This window comes from Bos indicus x Bos taurus, chromosome 2 (genome assembly GCF_003369695.1).
Source record: "Bos indicus x Bos taurus breed Angus x Brahman F1 hybrid chromosome 2, Bos_hybrid_MaternalHap_v2.0, whole genome shotgun sequence".
Classification (NCBI taxonomy): Eukaryota; Metazoa; Chordata; class Mammalia; order Artiodactyla; family Bovidae; genus Bos; species Bos indicus x Bos taurus.
In genome coordinates, this window is record NC_040077.1 from 110982753 (window position 1) to 111002488 (window position 19736).

The 19736-nt window shown below is 37.3% G+C and overlaps 1 protein-coding gene across 2 annotated transcripts in view; it reads left to right on the forward strand.

Moving 5' to 3' along the window:
- ACSL3 (acyl-CoA synthetase long chain family member 3) overlaps window positions 1–19490 on the forward strand; it is a 75089-nt gene extending 55599 nt beyond the window's left edge. The window contains exons 6-15 of one of the 2 annotated variants that reach the window (XM_027514648.1): window positions 808–958; window positions 2128–2251; window positions 2994–3065; window positions 4908–5047; window positions 6956–7128; window positions 8748–8822; window positions 9872–10063; window positions 11639–11753; window positions 13129–13286; window positions 17411–19490. In XM_027514648.1, coding sequence (XP_027370449.1) covers window positions 808–958; window positions 2128–2251; window positions 2994–3065; window positions 4908–5047; window positions 6956–7128; window positions 8748–8822; window positions 9872–10063; window positions 11639–11753; window positions 13129–13286; window positions 17411–17568 — 1358 coding nt within the window. In that variant the 3' untranslated portion in view covers window positions 17569–19490. The remainder of the gene's footprint in view (window positions 1–807; window positions 959–2127; window positions 2252–2993; window positions 3066–4907; window positions 5048–6955; window positions 7129–8747; window positions 8823–9871; window positions 10064–11638; window positions 11754–13128; window positions 13287–17410) is intronic. The other variant, XM_027514655.1, reaches the window with a different exon arrangement.
- The last annotated feature ends 246 nt before the right edge of the window (window positions 19491–19736 follow it).

Sequence of the window (19736 nt, forward strand, 5' to 3'; positions counted from 1 at the left end):
TGGGACAGAGGAGTGAATGGCAGGTTAGGAAGCAAGAACTTGAGTAATAACAGTTGTCAAGAAATACATCTTGACAGGTACGAGAGCAAGGGTGCACTTGGGAACAAGTTTAAAATGTTTTCCCTGTTTACTGAGAAGACCACGTTTAGGGTAGTTCCAAGATTAATTCAGGCAGAGGAGTGGTGCTGCCCGTGACATACTTCTCTTTGTCTTTCTACTGTGTCACCTGTCTGGGATGCTGGCTGCTGTTCCTGGGCTTGTGCCAAAGCGGGGAGAATTCTGAGTGTAGCCATGTTAGCTTCACACTGTGAAGTAGAGAACAGTTTTAGCAAATGCCTCGGTACCCTGGTCTAATTTCTTAGTTGAATCACTGGCATAGCCTTTTGTCTCTCTCCCTCTGTTGTTTCCTTTTTAAGTTAGGTAGCCACACAGTAGCTAACGTGATCCTTGTTGCGGACAAGCCCCTGTTCAAAGTGATGTTGCTTTCCACGCAGTGTGATATCCAGAGTCATGGGCCTGACCTTGGAGACTCTGCACCATGGGGTCCTGGCAGTTACTTCACCTTCGTTTCCTGCCACTTTTCCTAACATTTTCTCACCTGGTCTTGCTTTATTTTTCTTCATAACTCTTATAAATTATAGATTTGTGTACATCTATCCAAGTAGACTATGTCTCATGTGCAGGGACTTGATCTATTTTATCGGCCTTTGTGTGAGTACAGTTAGTAGTTGTTGAGTTAACAAATGATTATGAAAAAATTGGTGACATAGCTAAATTTCTCAGGAGTATGTGTCTTCTCTAATGCAGAAAACAAACCCCTTAGCAAACCAGCGCCCTCAGATATTGCAGTAATCATGTACACAAGTGGATCCACAGGAATTCCAAAGGGGGTCATGATCTCTCATAGTAACATTATTGCTGGTATAACTGGGATGGCGGAAAGGATTCCAGAACTCGGGTATGTTATTATTTACGTTAATTATTTACATTTATGTCATTTCTTAGTATATGATCAAATTAGTCCTTCAGAGTCTGTTTACAGTTAGGCATTTCTTCAAAAGAGACATTAAAATTACAAAATAATTATAGTTGTGGGATTTAAAAGGTATCATTGTTAATACTTACTTTTTACTTTAAAAGTGCAGACTTGACCTGATTTAAATGTCTTAAATATTTTAATCAGTTCATATTATTACCGTCATAGTCATTTTTATACCTTAATATTATAATTCAAGTGAACAGATAATATATCCACTAAGTATTTATTGAGCTTCTGTATTCAGTCTCTGATTTTCCCTTTTAAGACACAGTTGAGTAGTAGCAAGGGGAGAGTGGGTCTCCTGGAATGTGAAAGAGATCAGTGAGGAAGCCAGACGGGAGAGAGTTTTAGGGAAGCAAGGATAACATTCCCAGAGATGGAATCAGTATTGTGATGACTGATCTTGTACAGCAGTTGGATATTTTTGTTGCCTTTAAGTGTAACAATTATAAATACCCACATGTTACTGTGGAATTGAATTTGGGGATGCAGATAGAAATCTCTTACGTATGCAAAACTTTCAGGAAAAAAATTAAGAGCAACTAGTTCCTTCTAGGAAGTTGCCCTTCATATTTTGAGAATGAGAACAGTTCTTGAAATAATATGCACATGTATACATATACATTTTGTTATATAATGTATAATTTAACTTTCGGAACAAGAATCTCTTCCTGAGATTCCTGGCAGGCAATTGTGGATTCTCTTTGAACGGTCCTTTTTGATATCCCATTAGTTGTCAAATCCCTCCTTGGGGGATTTCTTCTGTGCTTCAGAATCCCTCATGTTTTTACCCACTCCGAGTCCTGATCTCTTCTGCTGTAGAGCTTTGCTTGTGCAGCGCTCAGTTAGGGAGCACCTTCCAGGAGGACTGGAAACGGAGCCACTTCTTGTGTGTCTGCCTCCTCAGCTTCAGATGGAGCTGTATCGTAATGCTTTTCTCCTGACACCCCCAGGGTCTGTCATACACACACGTGCATGCATGGAGCCCAGAGGGTCCTCCCATTGCCTTTTAAAGCTGCTCCCGCTGGAGTCACTTTTCACAGAAACAGCACCTGACTGTTGCTTCTTGGATCTTCCTTTTCTTCTAGGGAGAAAGATGTTTACATTGGATATTTGCCTCTGGCCCACGTCTTAGAATTAAGTGCTGAGCTTGTCTGTCTCTCCCATGGATGCCGCATTGGCTACTCTTCACCACAGACTTTAGCAGATCAGGTAAAGGAATTTCTGTGATTTGAGATACTGCTGCTGCTGTTGCTGCTGCTAAGTCGCTTCAGTCATGTCCAACTCTGTGCGACCCCATAGATGGCAGCCCACCAGGCTCCCCCGCCCCTGGGATTCTCCAGGCAAGAACACTGGAGTGGGTTGCCATTTCCTTCTCCAATGCATGAAAGTGAAAAGTGAAAGTGAAGTCGCTTGGTCGTGTCTGACTCTTAGTGACCCCATGGACTGCAGCCTACCAGGCTTCTCCATCCATGGAATTTTCCAGGCAAGAGTACTGGAGTGGGTTGCCATTGCCTTCTCCTTGAGATACTAAGAAACCATAATGATCTTTAACACAATTTTCATTCAGTATGACAGTATACTATAAGGATAACAGTTAATCATTTCAAAAGAACTTGCCTTTTAAGGTCTATTTAGAATATGAGTGGATTAAAATGGGCTTCCCTTGTGGCTCAGCTGGTAAAGAATCGGCCTGCAATGTGGGAGACCTGGGTTCGATCCCTGAGTTAGGAAGATTCCCTGGAGAAGGAAAAGGCTACCCACTCCACTATTCTGGCCTGGAGAATTCCACGGACTGTATAGTCCACGGGGTCACAAAGAGTTGGACCCGACTGAGCGACTTTCATGTCACATCACAGATTAAAATTACAAAATTTTGAAATATATTTTTTAAGTGTTTCATTGAATTTTTAAAATAATGATCACTTTATGTAAACCTGTTTTCTCTTTGTAGTCTTCAAAAATAAAAAAAGGAAGCAAAGGAGATACATCCATGTTGAAACCAACACTGATGGCAGCTGTCCCGGTAAGAATTGACCATTAATCAATATTGAGTGCTAAAAAAAAAGCATCTCCAGAATGTAACTGCTAGTGGAAAAGACATTGTTGACAAGGTAGTTTATGTAGGATTTACTCCTTATTTGTTACCTATGTTATCTTGAGCTCTGAAGTATTTATTCAGTCATGTTTTATCTTTTTCATCTTGTTTATTAAGCAGTCAACTTAATAGTAGTTTCAGCTTCCATATGATATTATCAATTCCTTTCCTTAAAGAGCTGCTTGCTCAAATCAGTTTTGTGATATCTGTTTGCTGTTAGTAGAGACCTGAAGCCCAGCAGGAGATAGGAGGAAAGGTTGGAGATCATCTCCTCCTAAGCAAATCACACCTCCTGAGTCCCTTAGGGAGAGTCTGGCCTAGACACCAGAAAAAAGTGACAGAGAAGTTGGTGCCACTTTGAATTGTCCGAGAATCACTGTGATGGCTCAGATGGTAAAGTCTGCCTCCCATGTGGGAGACCTGGATTCCATCCCTGGGTTGGGAAGATCCCCTAGAGAAGGAAATGGCAACCCACTCCAGTATTCTTGCTTGGAAAATCCCATGGACGGAGGAGCCTGGCAGGCTGCAGCCATGAGGTTGCAAAGAGTTGGGCACAACTGGATGACTGACAGAGAAGCACTATGCATCTTAATTTCGTGTCAGGCATAGGGAGGGGCCTGGGAATGAGACCAATAGAAATGGGGCGATAGTGATTCTCTGTGCCCCTAATGTACATTTTACATTAGACTTTCTGATTTTGTTTGAATTTTAACTGGATACCAAATGTTCCGGATGGCTCAGCTGGTAAAGAATCCGCCTGCCAGTGCAAGAGACGCAGGAGACACTGGTTTTATCCCTGTGTTAGAAAGATCCCCTGGAGAGGAAAATGGCAGCCCACTCCAGTATTCTTGCCTGGAGAATTCCATGGACAGAGGAGCCTGGCAGGCTGCAGTCCAAAGGGTTGCAAAGGGAAGACACAACTGAACTGCTGCACACACCAAATGTTCACATAATAATGTTCACATTATTATGCAGTTTTTCTAAAGGCAAATATAAATGATCAGTAGTTTTGTATGTTTCAGTAGGTATGTAGTTTCCTTAATAATATCTTTCTTTAAATTTTTGATTCATATGAATATTAAATATAGTATAAAATTGTGGAGAGAAACTATTTCAAGTCAGTAAAGTGTATGTCATAGTAATAGCAGTCGCAAGCAAAATACAGTTCAGGCAAGGAAATTTTTTCCTGGGTGCAGCATTAAAAATCAAAACAAGCAAAATAACCCCATGGTTTTTGTGAGCCAAGAATGTAGTACTTCATATCTTCATAAGATAAAATTAGGAGAATTTAAAAAGTCATTTCATATAGATGTTCATTTATTTAGTGAGTTTAGTTTTTAGCTCAGAATAAGTAAGATAACCTGGAGAAGGAAATGGCAACCCACTCCAGTATTCTTGCCTGGAGAGTCCCATGGACAGAGGAGCCTGGCAGGCTGCAGTCCACGGGGTTGCAAAGAGCTGGACACAGCTGAGTACACACACAAGTAAGATAAATAAACAAAGCAGTGTAAAGAATCAGTGGTGGCATATTACTGCCCTAAGGTTTTTTAATATTTCCCCTTTCTTTACTACTGCTAAACATCTATTAAAAATTGCTTTTACTGAAATCTCATTTTTAAACAAAGTGTGGCTCTATTTTAAAAGTTTATTATTGACAGAATGTCTCTTTTAAAATGTCTTTCTTAATGGAAATAGTAATCTGATGTTAAGCTTTTAAATAAGGTAGCTGAGAGCATTATTGACTATATTAAGTCATTTGTATATTTTTAGGAAATCATGGATCGAATCTACAAAAATGTCATGAATAAAGTGAATGAAATGAGCAGTTTTCAACGCAATCTGTTTATTCTGGCCTATAATTACAAAATGGAACAGATTTCAAAAGGGCACAGTACTCCGCTGTGTGATAGGTGCGTAAAAGGCTCTTCCTCCGTCATAATTTGATCATTTGTTCACATTAATTATCTTAAGGGTCTCTAAAAATTCCATCTCGCATAAGAATATGAGCAATGTTATTTGAAAAATATTACCACCAAAAATTTTATTGTACTAATAGTGTTTATATCTTTGGTGGCCACTTACATGATTTTAATTATTTTGAGAAGTAGTTTCTCTTTGCTTTTAAATTTATTTTGATAGGAATAGAAAATGGCAACCAGGTATTAAACGTTTTGTGACCTATTCCACCCCTTCCCCCATGGCACTAATAGGATAAGTATATTTAACTGTAAAGTAGTTGAGAAATTAGAAAATAACAGTATGATGACATTCAAATTACTTTTTATGGGGATATTAATAGTTTTCAAATGTGTCACATTTAAAGCTTTATAATTTTTTCCTGCCTTTTACTAATCTCTCCAGTGAGATACATAACTGCTTTGTAAACCTATTTTATATATATTTATATATATACATATATGTATTTATGTAATACATATGTATTTATACACATGTATAATATATGTGCATATATATATACACATATATGTATATATAATACATGTATTTACACACACACATAATATATATATGTGCACATATGTTTATGTGCATATATATATGTATTTATATATACACAGATATGTATTTGTATACTTTCCTGTAGCTCAGATGGTAAAGAATCTTCCTGCAATGCAGGAGACCTGGGTTCAATTCCTAGGTCAGGAAGATCCTCTGGAGAAGGGAATGGCAATCCACTCCAGTATTCTTGCCTGGAAAATCCCATGGACAGAGGAACCTGGCAGGCCACAGTTCATGGGGTTGCAAAGAGTCAGACATGACTAAGTGACTATCACTACTATATATACACACATATATATTTATATATACACATATATATTAGAAATATTTATATACAGACATATTTTAAATGGTTGCCTTTTGATCTTTGCCTTTTTCAAAGTTATTAAAATACAGACAAAACCCTTCCCTCTTTTCATCAAGGTAGTAAGCGGTCTCTTTATTTAGTGTATTTTCAGAAGCATTTCAATTAGATATTAGAGTTGTTTCCTTTTTAAATTTACCGGATACTTTGAATTAGTGAAATTCTAAAGAGCTAAATTGCTATTTACAGATATGTATACATTTCTAATGAAATAAGCTAAAGCAAAAAAATAATTTGCTTTTAATAATAAACTTCATGAAGATACAGTCAAGTTATTCAGTATTAATATGTATTATATAATGATATAAAACTAATTATTCTGGCCATAAGCAAAGGATTTCCGTTACTATACAAAATTAAACCTGGCAATTTTGAATTCTAATATTTCTTGCAGTTCTTAAGAGAAAATCACATTTTCTTGGTCAAGTAAACTTGGTTGGATAGACATTTAGATTTAAATAGTGCATCAAGAGAATTCTTAAATTGGCTTTGTGACTTCAGATAAATCACTTGGTCTCAACGTCTCACAGGCACACCTCATTGTGTTGCGCTTTGCTTTATTGTATTTCACAAGTAACTGTGATTTTCTTTTTAAACAAATGGAAGGTTTGTGGCGACCCTCTATTGTCAGGTGGTTAGCATTTGCCAAGAATAAAGTATTTCTTAATTAAGGTATGCATTGCTGTTTACACATACTGCTGTTGCACAGTTAATAAACCACAGTATAGTATAAACATAATTTTTGTATGTACCAAGATACCAAAAATTGAAGTGACTTGCTTTATTGTGATTGTCTCTCTATTGCTATGGTCTGGAACCAAACCCTAAATTATCTTCGAGGTGTTCCTATATATCAAAATTGAGAGATTAGTCTAAATGATTTGGAAAATCCCATTCAGCTTTAAAATTCTGTGATTGGATTTTTTATTTTTAGCTTTATTTTCCGGAAAGTTCGAGGCTTGCTAGGTGGAAATATTCGACTTCTGTTGTGTGGAGGTGCTCCACTTTCTGCAACCACACAGCGATTCATGAACATCTGTTTTTGCTGTCCTGTTGGTCAGGGGTATGGACTCACTGAATCTTGTGGGGCTGGAACAATTACAGAAGGTTAGTGTTGTCTGAAGAGTGGTGCCTATAACAGAGGCTGGGGTACAACTCCTGCCCCTTTTGGTATGGGTTGTTGTTTGCAAATATATAGAAAATCAGTTAAAATATTTGTGTAAATCCCAAGTACTGTGATTGTTGAAATCAGTTTTCAGAATGTGTTAGGTATGTCTGAATGTCACTAGTTCATGTAGAGGAGTTTTTCATGTTAAACTTATGATAGGTAGTATTAAAAACTACTTGCATTTAATGGCAGCAGCAGCATTCTAGAAAAGAAGGTTTAGTAACCAGCATTAGCTGTATTGTATACATATATGATCTTATATCAGTTATTAAATTTCTTTTTATGTAGAAAAATTAGTGTGTTTGTTTAGGTTTATAAAAGGGTCAAATTCAGAAATGTTTATTGAGGTGAGTGGTCTGTGTTAAAGTAAGTGCAATGAGAAACTAGAGAATCTAAATTTTAGTCTGGAGAATCTAATTCCCAGAGTTTATCATGGTGACGAGTTTAGGTGACTGGTCCATCACCCAGGTGGTTCCCAGGTGACTCTCTAGTGCCCCATGTGCTCTTTTATAGAGGAAAGTTACTTTGTTCTCAAGTCCAAGAAAAAATTATGCTTCTCCTTTGTTTTCTCTAGATATTTGTAGACACTAAACCTTATTCATGTTCCTTTCTTTGCCCTAAGTGATTTTGTGTACCATTCTTATGCCAGGTTTATCCTGCACTACTTCCATGTTTTCCAGTTTTCTGTTATGTCCTCTATCATTTTCATATTTTTGGAAGCTGCTTGTAAGTCTTGGTTTGCAGAAAACACACAAGCATTCTTAAAAACATGCACGTTTAGTTCCCAAGGAGCTGTAATTTCTTTGATTTTTAAGGTTTCCATTGGTTGTGCGATTAAGCAGTGATGGTTTATGTTGTAAATAAATCTGTAAAGTATCATGTATCAAACTTTTATTTCTGATATTTGAATGGTCCTTGAAAAGGAAACCTAATGCAGTAGTAATTCATAATAGTGGTGAAGTCTTGCCCCAGATCTTTGAAAGTGAACAGTCTGAACCTCCAGCCTGGCCTCTGAACTCTTACTGTATGAGTTTAAATAGGGTATGGTAGCGTAAGCTGAGGTGAGGGGAGCTTCAGAGGTCTCACTTTGAAGACTGGAGAGGTTATTTGTCCTGCAAAGCTGTGTGAAGTCGAGTAAGAAAGTGGAATAGCTGTAAACCATTGTACTCTTTCATCCTTACAAGCAGGGAAGGCAGAGTCATGAACCAAGCAGCTACTTAGTGGGTGTACGAAAATGTGATGGTATGGAATGTGGGAAAACTGGAGCAGGCCTGTCCTGTCTGTTAGGGGCTATAGTTGTTGCTGTGCTGGAAATGTGGACCCACGGCTCTTGGAGATTCTGTACTCTTCTGTAAAGTGTCTTGTTTACAACCACTTAAGATTAAAGAAACAAAACACCTCAGTGTGGGCTACACAGCCTGGTTCACCAGCGTGCTACTTCTGCTTGTAAAGGTTCTCTGGGGATATCTAAGCTTTGGGATAAATCTTTGTAATTAAAAAAAAATGAAGCAATTTATTAACTACCATAATCAAATACTTTTTTTCATTTACGTCATAGTGTGGGACTACAATACTGGAAGAGTGGGAGCACCATTAGTTTGCTGTGAAATCAAATTAAAGAACTGGGAGGAAGGTAATAACCTGTTTTAACCCCAGAGCATTAATTTGTATAGTATTAGAATTGTACTTCATTTTCTTCCTTATTTTAGAATATAAAATCACCCATAAGTGCTTACTTTTGTCTTTTGTAAATAGAAATATTTTTATCTAGAGCTGTGAGTGAATTTATTATGCTTGTTTCAGAGATGATTTTGAAGAATTGTTTTTTTTTTGCTTGTTTTATTACATAAATGCAAGTAAGAATTATGGGGAAAATTTGAAGATGTATTAAATGAATAATGCCCATAAATTGCAAATGATCATATTTTATAGAAACAAAATCGCAAAATTCATTCTATGAAATGGAAGATTTTTACCTATTCTTTTCTTTTTTCTTTCTCTTCTTTGACGGCTTCAACCCAAAATTATCAGAAGGAAATTTTTACTATAATTACGTAAAATTGTCTTGCTCATTCTGTTTAAATACTAGTCACTTTTAAAATATTTGATCCTATTAACATGTGCATATTATTTCTGGTTTGTTTGGATACACTTTTCTTTTATACAAAGAGATTCTAAGCCTTGGGTGTCACTTTTCAGCTGTCTTTTAGTAAAACTAGTGAAAATGTTTCATAAACTTGGAACTATTCTGAAGTTATCTGTAAGGAATAAATCCTCTAAAGGTATGCTAGTTTGACTTTATACTGAGATTGATTCTCAAAATGCACAATTTAGCACTTTTATCAGTTAATTAGTATGATATTTAAGCATCTCTACAGAATCCTTAAAGGAACTGACCTGCATAGTACATATGTAACTGTTTTATACACTAGATGTTGGGTTTTTGCGTTTATTTTTTTTCTCAGAATAGTAGTTTGAAAGCAGAAGTGCTTATGGTTAAGTAACTGAAAATTTGTAGCTAGATTTAATGATGAATTTTGTTCATAGTGTCTGCCTTACTTTGAGAAACCCTAATTGGATCAAAATCAGATGTCCCTATTTGGAAACTAGCAGTTTCAAATATTCACCTGATGTGTGAGGGATAAAACTATTCAATTAACTCTAAATTATTCTGTTTATTAGGTGGATACTTTAATACCGATAAACCACATCCCAGGGGTGAGATTCTTATTGGTGGCCAAAATGTGACAATGGGGTACTACAAAAATGAAGCGAAAACAAAAGCTGATTTTTTTGAAGATGAAAATGGACAGAGGTGGCTCTGTACTGGAGACATTGGGGAGTTTGACCCTGATGGTTGTTTGAAGATCATTGGTGAGCCAGCTGATACTGTTTTTCTTTAAGTAGATATTCCTGTAGTGTCTTTTCAAAAAAGAGATTGTATATTCAGAGAAGTTGTTTAATAGTGTAAGAATTCATCTTTCTGTAATGTTGGTATGGTTTCTGTATCAGCCCTGGAGTGTAAAAATGCACAAGAGGGACTGTATGGAATTTATAAGGCTTGACATGTTATGAGGCCTTAAGGTCTGTTCAGAAGTGGTATTTTTAATTACTACTAGATAACCCTTAAAGAGTCGAATTCTTAGTAGGGAGTATTCATTTTTGTGTGCTGTGCTTAGTTGCTCAGTCATGTACAACCCTTTGCGACCCCATGGACTGTAGCCCACTGGGCTCCTCTGTCCATGGGGATTCTCCAGGCAAGAATACTGGAGTGGGTTGCCATGCCCTCCTCTGGGGGATCTTCTCAACTTAGGAATCAAACTGGGGTCTCCTGCATTGCAGGCGGATTCTTTACCAGCTGAGCTACCTGGGAAGCCATCATTTTTGTGTATGTAGAGGTTATTGGGCAAGACTCTTGCCTGTCTGAAGCATTTCCTTCCCTTGCCATTGAGAGCTAAGGAATGCCTGGCAGCTCAGTACCAGGACTGACAGGTGAAAAATACATTCTCCTGCTTCTCCTCTTGGGTTCTTTGTCTCGGTTAATGGCACTTCTATCCCAGTCATGCCATCTAGACACTGGCAGGAGATGACAGCCTCTGCAGCCAGCTCCCATATAGTTAATCCATATTCCATTACTTTACCTTATAAAATATGCCTCAAGATCGTTCTGTCCATCTCTCCCTGTTTCTGTAATTGTAGGTCAGGTCTGCACCTTTTGCCACCCTGTTGCAAGAAATTCCTTCTGTTGTAGTGCCTACCTCTGCTGAATGCACCCTCTCGTGGCCACCACGTGATTACTGAACCCCTATCTCCCTGACTGCTTTCCTGCTGGAAACTTTTGAGTGGCTCCCAGAGGCTCAGTTGAGGGTGGCCCTGGTCACCCATCTGCCCCCATCTCTTTTGTGCTGCAGTAATGCAAACTGGCACAGCTCTGTTCTTTGCCAGTGCCATTCCACTTGGCTGCTGCTCAGTCTTCTCTGAAGACTCAGTTCAGGCCTCACTTGCAGGAATTCTTCCAAAATCAGCAAGTTGGAGAGTCTGAACACTTAGCACTACCATGTTGTACTGAAGTAATACAGTTTTTCATCCTGCTTCTCTTAAGATAGACTGTGAGCTTTCACAGGGCACTTGAGTATATATTCTTGACCTTTCTGGCATTAATGTGTCCCGTGGACGTAATCTGTCGAGCAGAACGTACCCGAAGCCCTGAGGATGGGGTCCCTTAAGAAGCTAAGTTTTTTAAAAAAATGTATTCAGTGGTACAGAAATAAGGGCCTCATTTTATTATGTGTTTTAAATTTCAGCATAACTCTTATAAGGAACTTAACTGATTGCAAATTATGTAGGGGATGGCCAGTATTTGTGGGGAATAGCCAGTATTTGTATGTATTAAAGGTGTGTTGATACTATCCTCCAATGTGCCCCGCTCCTGGCCCTGTTTTTGCACAGATCGTAAGAAGGACCTTGTAAAACTACAGGCAGGAGAATATGTTTCTCTTGGGAAGGTGGAGGCTGCTTTGAAGAATCTCCCACTAATAGATAACATTTGTGCATATGCAAACAGGTAAGAGCATAGAATTTATGCTGCTTAAAACATTTGGTAATGCTGTCGGCCCTTCCTTTCTCTGCTGGCCTTCTCTGTAAGAGGTTAGGGTTAGAAAACTTCTCATGGGTTTTCCTCTTCTCATTACAGTCACTGGCTGATTCTTGCCTTGTGATGCTCCTCTCCATATTGTCCTCTGTCTGATTTCTGTTTTACATCTTGGTGCAGAATCCCATGTGATTGGAAGGTGAAGAAAATAAACCCTCCTTTCCGCTGCTTTGGTTCTCTGAGCTACTTGTCCTTCCACACGAGGAGGCTTCCCGCAACCAGTCTAGAGGAGAGCTGAGTAAAGAAGGAAATTGGTCGGCTAACAGTGCTCTGCTCAGTTCTTACTACCACTTCTCTATTTGAGCCTGCCTGGGGCCCCAGGAACCCCAAAGGAGGGCTTCCTTCCCCCCTTAAGCTAGGTTAAGCTGTGGCTTAACACATAGCATCTCTTGCCCATGATGATTCAGAGGCAGCTGGGAAGGAGAGTTTAAAGTTAATCCCAGGAATGCACTCTTGGGAAATGTGTTGGAATTTCAGATTGACACACTGTTCACATTTTTCCGTAACACTACTGTGTGTGGCAATCATTCCCCAGTGGTAGTGATTGGGTGTTTTGTGGCCAGCCTAGAAGACTTACTGCTGCAGTTAACATAATACTTACTATGAAAAAATAAAATCTGATATTAGAAGAACCAATTTAGAAATAGAGTTTGAGGTACAGCCCACTTTAGAGATTTACCATCTCGATTTATAAATGATTCTGCCCTCTGTTAGTCATGAAGTGTTTTCTTTAGTGATGCTAACAGTTCTGGATTTTCTGGTGTGATACTAACCAGGACTGTCTTTCTTCTGATGATGCTGTCGTTTCTTCAGCTGACTGCTTTCTGTGGGCGTGCTTAGAGTTCCTCTAGAATACAAATTCTCATGATAAAAGAATATATAATCACATTAGTTTGACTTGTTGCCAGATTTTCTTAAAAACAGCTTCTTACTTTCATTAGCTTTTATTTTCGTTTATAGTCTATTGATGTGAATTACTGACTTTTTAAAGCTAAATTTTCTAATTTCTTTTAAAAGCATGATTCATAATAGTTACTATATACATAGTTGAAATTCATCATGAAATGTCAGATTAAGGTTTATTTAGCAATGAATTCTGCCGAAGCATCAGAACGTGTTATGAATCAGACAGTAAAAGTGGCTGTTGCATGAAGTAAGTGTGGCAAATATTATGTATGTTCTTTAAAATGGTAGAGAGTTGGCTTCTAAACTTGAGTGTAATCAGTAACCACAGTTAACATGGTGTGCCATTTAGTGCCCTAACCAAGTTGTCCCTTATGTATTTCAGTTATCATTCTTATGTCATCGGATTTGTTGTGCCAAATCAAAAGGAACTAACAGAACTAGCACGAAGGAAAGGACTTCATGGAACTTGGGAGGAGCTGTGTAACAGCTGTGAAATGGAGAATGAGGTACTGAAAGTGCTTTCTGAAGCTGCTATTTCAGGTGAGTGAGAGTGGTAACTGGTTCTGGGACTGAGATGGAGAGAGAATACTTTAACTTGTTTGTTCTGTTTTTGTTACAAGGGCTTAGGTTACATTTCCTGCTCAGAAACCAATCATATTTTCCTACCATTAGTTGGGAGAACATGCTTGTCACCCCCATCCATTCAAGCTCCTCTGGGGACACACAAGGCCACCACGCCCACCACTGATGTACACATATCAGAACGTTCTCTTCTCACAGTTTCTGTTTTCCGGTTTGGCCCTTTCTCCACTCTGCTCTGCTGTTTCCAAGGCCCTGCTGGGCTTCCCAGACACCCCAGCCCACAGTGAACCGTCCAAGACTCTTTCTACACTGCTATCATGTGTCCTCTACCCCTTTTGTATGTGTATGTGTGTTTTGTGGAGTGGGCACAGAGAGATGTAGTTTGATATTCTTGGTTTAATAAAAACAGCTCTACTGTCTGAGTCATCAGCGTTAAGTGAAATATAAGTGTGCATTTTTATTCTCCTTAGATATGTCATTCAAGATAATGAAAAATGTAGATCTCATTTAATCAGATGAAGTTATTCTGACCCTGTATTTCAGGAGTAATTATGTTTTTTAGCATGTCAGCCTGAATATAGTTTCCAGCTTTTCTAGGTAACTCAAAATCCTTGCACTGATGTTGAATTAAGTTAGAAACCTATATTGTTTCTCTGTAAGGTAGAATACTGAAACAAGCATAATTTAAAGTGTATATACTTAATATATATTTTTTAAAAATAAATTTTGTAAACAGACATATAATTTACACACCAAACATCTCAACCATTTAGTATACAATAGTTTTTAGTATGTTGGCAGAATTGTACACATTGCCATATCAGTTTCAGATTGTTATCACCTCATTGTCTTTGTCATCACCTCAAAAAAGAAATATTGTGTCCATCAGCAGGCACTTCTCATCATACCTTAGACCTCTTAGTCCTTGGGAGCCACTGATCTTTCTGTTTCTGTAGATTTGCCTGTTCTAGAGATTTTGTAAAAGTCGAACCATATTGTATATGGGTTTTTGTGACTGGTTTCTTTCACTTAGCATGAAATGTTCATCTCTATATTTTTGTTGTAGTGTGTATCAACACTTCATTTCCTTTTACTGGCCAAAGTATTGGAACTTCAACTTTAGCATAGTCTTTCCTATGAATACTCAGGGTTGATTTCTTTTAGGATTGACTGGTTTGATTTCCTTGCTGTCCAAGGGACTCTCAAGTTTCTCCAACACCACAATTCAAAGGCGTCACTTCTTTGGCATTCCCCCTTCTTTGTGGTCTCTCTCACATCTGTACATGACTACTGATAAAACCGTAGCTTTGACTACACATGGACCTTTGTCAGCAAAGAGGTGTCTCTGCTTTTTAATATACTATCTAGGTCTGTCATAGCTTTCCATCCAAAGGGTAAGCGTCTTTTAATTTCATGGCTACAGTCACCATCTGCAGTGATTTTGGAGCCCAAGAAAATAAAATCTGTCACTATATGGGTCTTTATATATTTTAGATGCAAATCCATTATCAGGTATGTGATTTGTAAGTATTTTCTACCATTGTTTGGGTTGTGTTTTTACTTTCTTGATGGTATCCTTTGAAGTACAACAATTTTAATTTTTATAAGAAACAATTTCCTTTTTTTCCTTTGGTTGCTTGTACTTCACATTTGAGAAGCCGTTGCCTAATCTAAGTTACAAGTAAATATTTTATTTTCTTCTAAGAGTTTTGTAGTTTTTGTCCTTATATTTGGGTCCTTAATCCATTTTGAGTTAATCCATTTTTATATATGATGTGAAGAAGGGATCCAACTTCATTTTTAAGCCAAGTCTATATTCAATTCACACCAGAGAACAGAATCAGTAGGTTAAATATATTTAACTATAGAAACTTTTCAGGTAGGGAATTGGTTTGCCTTTTCACTGGGGGCTGGCTGGACAGACTGGCAATCTGTAGGACAGACTGTTGAAAAAGTGGACTGGAGCTCTTAGGCAGGGGTCAAAGCCCCTGTCCATAGGCAGAATTGCTTCTTTTTTGAGGGGGCCTCAGCTCAGCTCTCAAGGTCTTTGAACTGACTTAGCCATATCTATAAAACCACTTTCAAACTGAATAACTGGGAACTCCAGCCTAGTCCAGATGAGGCATAAAACCACCACAGTCCTCCTGTTGTCAGCTTGGCACCCACATACATTTCCTTAAACCATAGTTTAAGTTCCAAGTAAAGACAGTAACAAAGTCAGACTGTCACCTAACATTAAACAGTTATCTTGTGTGCAACTGAAAATACATGAACCTTTTCTCCAGAAGTGTTTGCACACCCCTGAGTGATTTTTTAACTCTGCTACTTTGATATCCTGTAACTTAAATACTGTGATATAAAGTTAACTTATTAATATATTATGACAAGAGAATGAGGGGAAGAAAACAAAAGTATTTGCTTACCATATATACAAACATATTCACAACAAAATAAGGAAGAAATACTCATAGTTTTTATTAGAGTCCCCATTTCCCCAACTGGTCATGTGATTGTTGCTCTGTTCATTTTTCTAAAACCTGGTGTAGATGATATCGCTGTTGCTAGCATCGTTTTGAGTCCGATCATGAGTGCAGTGCTGAGTGTTTATAGCTGAGCGTGGGCTTCCAGGGCCTGCGTGCGAGTCTCCACGCCTCTCAGTGCTGTCAAACTCGTGTCCTTTAATGCTTGGTCCCTACTGTACTGCTTTTTCTCATGGTGGCTTTTCCAGTTAGAAACCACTCCTGAAATACTTGTAATCTTTGAAGAATAAAACTTTGTTATTTGAGTTAATATATCATTTTTCTTCCTAAGGCATTTATATCTTGAATTCAATTCTTTTAAAATGTATGTATTATTATGGCTAAGTGTTTACCCTTTTCCCAATAGTATACCAGTTGAGAGCAGAAACTATTCATTTTTGTATTTTAAAACAATGCTTACTAAAGCATTTTACACAATAATTTTTGCTGGTAAATATTTGTGAAACAAGTGCTGGAAAAGTAAATCAGCCTTAATAAGGAAACGTGCTTCTTCAGATCTCATTCCCCCACCACCCCCTATCCTTCCCCTCTTGTGGATCTCCTTGATATTGAGCGGTGTGTGAGAAACACAGTAGGGAGCACACAGTTTTCCTCAGAGCTCACGGCGACTGTCCTGGCTCAGTCACTAGATTTCTGTTTTAACTTTATTATTTCTTAGTTGTTAAAGTGATTTTTAGAAAATTATTTTATTTTTGGCTGTGCTGGGTCTTTGTTGCTGTGTGGGCTTTTTCTCTGGTTGCAGAGAGCTGGGGCTCCTCTCATTCCAGCACGTGAGCTTCTCATCTTGCCGTGGCTTCTCCTGTTGCGGAGCATGGGCTCCAGGGCGCTCAGGTTTCAGTCGTCGCAGCTCCCGGGCTCGAGAGCACTGGCCCAGTAGTTGAGGCGCATGGGCATAGTTGCTCTGAGGCATGTGAAATCTTCCTAGATCAGAAATTGAACCTGTGTCTCTTGCATTGGCAGGTGGATTCTTTACCACTGAGCCACCAGGGAAGCCCTCTAAAGTGATTTTTTAAAAATAAATTCAAAGAAAACAAATAGGTATAAGATCAAAAGTGACACTTCCTTTTTTTAATCCTGGATACTAGCCCCTCGAGCATATGGTTTATTTTATCTGTATCCTCATCCTACACATCTAGTTGCATGTAAGTTTATATAGTGTTCAAACACAAGGCAAAATCATTTTTTTAAACCTAACAATATATGGTATCTTTATATACCCATACCAATAGATCTAACTTATTTTTAAAGAATGAATTGTGTACATTTTATGCCTATATCATAATTTACCCAACTCATTCTGTTGATGGACATGTAGATTTTCTAAACAGTTTTTTGCTATTATAATTCTTATATATATATATGTTTTGCTTCTAGTATTTCTGAGGGATAAATTGCTTAGAAGTGAGATTTATTAGCTGTAGATTTTACATTTTGATGGTTGTGTGGAGACTGAGGAAGTTAAAATTGTTTGCTAAGAATTTTAATTGTATATTTTTCATGGCTCTGTGTTTACTTTTTAATTTCTTTTTTCCACAACCTCAGCAAGTCTGGAAAAGTTTGAAATTCCAGTAAAAATTCGTTTGAGCCCTGAACCGTGGACCCCTGAAACTGGTCTGGTGACAGATGCCTTCAAGCTGAAACGAAAAGAGCTTAAAACACATTACCAGGCGGACATTGAGCGAATGTATGGAAGAAAATAGTTATTCTCTTTCAGCATCAGTTTGCTGCAGGGAGCTCAGATCAAATAGGAAAATACTTGAAATGCATGTCTCAAACTGTGAGGCAGAGTCCATTCCTCATATTAAACTGTTATTTCTCATGACATCACCATTTTTAACTGACAGGATTAGTAAAATATTAAGACAGCAAACTTGTGTCTGTCTCTTCTTTCTTCCCCTCCTCCAGTTTACTTTACCACCTAGGACTGCACTTGTCAGCATGAGGACTTTTATGAATCATATTGGGGAACAGTGATTTTAAAAAACCTCAAGTTTTTAAACATGATTTATATGTTCTGTATAATGTTCAGTTTGTAACTTTTTAAAGTTTGGATGTATAGAGGACTAAATAGGAAATATAAGAATTGGTTATTTGGGGGGCTTTTTTACTTACAGTATTTAAAATGCAAGGGTATGGATGTGAAATTATGTAAATTTCATTCAAATGCTTTTGAATCAAATCATTGTTGAACTAAAGATTTGTTGCTGTGTAATTATTGTCTTGTATGCATTTGAGAGAAATAAATATACCCATACTTATGTTTTAAGAAATTGAGACCTTGTGAATATATGCCTCACAGTGTCTTCTTTATATATTTATTTTTTCTTAGGGAAAAATGAAGTTGGGTTGGTGCTGCATGAAACAATAGCAATAGAGGGTTATGGTTTCATAGTAAAGAAGAAACACAGCGAGGGTATCGCCAGTGGACCATTAATCTCTAGTAGCTGACCATCAAAATATCTAGTCTTCTAGTTAGCTATGGAAACTAGGAAACTATCTAAATTTTTAGAATTGGGAACAATTCTAAAAGGTAAGGTAGAATTTAAAAACAATAAATCAAAGGATGGAATGTTATTCTTTATTTTCACTGACCGCATATATATATATATACATTGAATTGTCTGTGATTATGCCATATTAATGATGGAAAGCTATTTCTCATTTTACCTTTAGTCGAGCTGTGTAGTGAAACATCTCATATTAAAATAAGGATTATTTTCTTGGATAGTTTGCACTGGGTGTATATGTGTCAGGCACTATAAAGTGTCTGTTGGTGGCTTATTAAAAAATGCACCTTATTTTTTCTACCATAACCTTTCTACACTAGAAAATGAGATACTTTAGAATGCTTCTAATAGTAGCATTCTTACTATGATATATGAGAATTTCACTTTATAATGAGGTGAGTTAATTTGCAGCTTTTTCATGTCATTGTGGAAATTGTTTGATTCTGAAAACATTGTATTATAGTATGTCGTTTCATATGTATCGCTTGCCTATTATTAAGAGCAATATTGCACCAATTAAGATGTGTTCAGATTAGGATGTAAAAAAATCATAGGTACCCTGTTTTTCTTGTCATATTAAGTATCTTTTTGAGTCTCAGTTACTTTAGGCACCAAAAGGCAAAATAAAAACACATATATATGAAGAGAGATGAACATAGATCTGTGTAGGATGTGAGAGCGTTGCGGGCCTGCACCCTGTGGTTTTTGGTCATTTCAAGAACACATCATATTTGGAGATACTGCAATACAATATTTTTGTTTTAAACTTTTCTTGTATTCTTGTATATATTTGTATTATGTTTTGAATGCTTTTCTTGTCATAGTTTAAATTTTCAGTTTGAAAAAACTGCCAAGAAGAAGTAAAAATAGGAAAAATTAAATGGTGTATCTCTAAAATGTTGTGATCTGAAACTTAAAGTCACCTTGGGTGGAGAGAATTTGTTTCTGATGCTTTATCTTTAGAATAATTATTTGCTTTCAAATGTTGTTTGGAAAGTAGAAAAAACGGTTCATTGTTTCAAAGGAGAGATGTCAATATAATTGTGACTTGAAATAGTGGCAGATGAATATGTAGCTTATCACTGATTCAGAATAAAAGTTATTTTTCAGAAACATCTAATATTGCTGGCTTGATCTGTACACAGTCTTATTTTTCTCACTTTTTATGGTTCCTGTCATTCCTAAAATATCAGATACCAGGTGTCAGATGACACGGAAGAAATGAGATTAAGTAGCATCCCCTTTCCAATTACTTTAATCCAAACCATCTGTGGTGACTTGGAAACTTGTATGTTTTAACATTATCCTTTCAAGAATAAAAAGTTGGTTGATTTGAAAAAAAAAAAAGTGGGAGTGGGCTA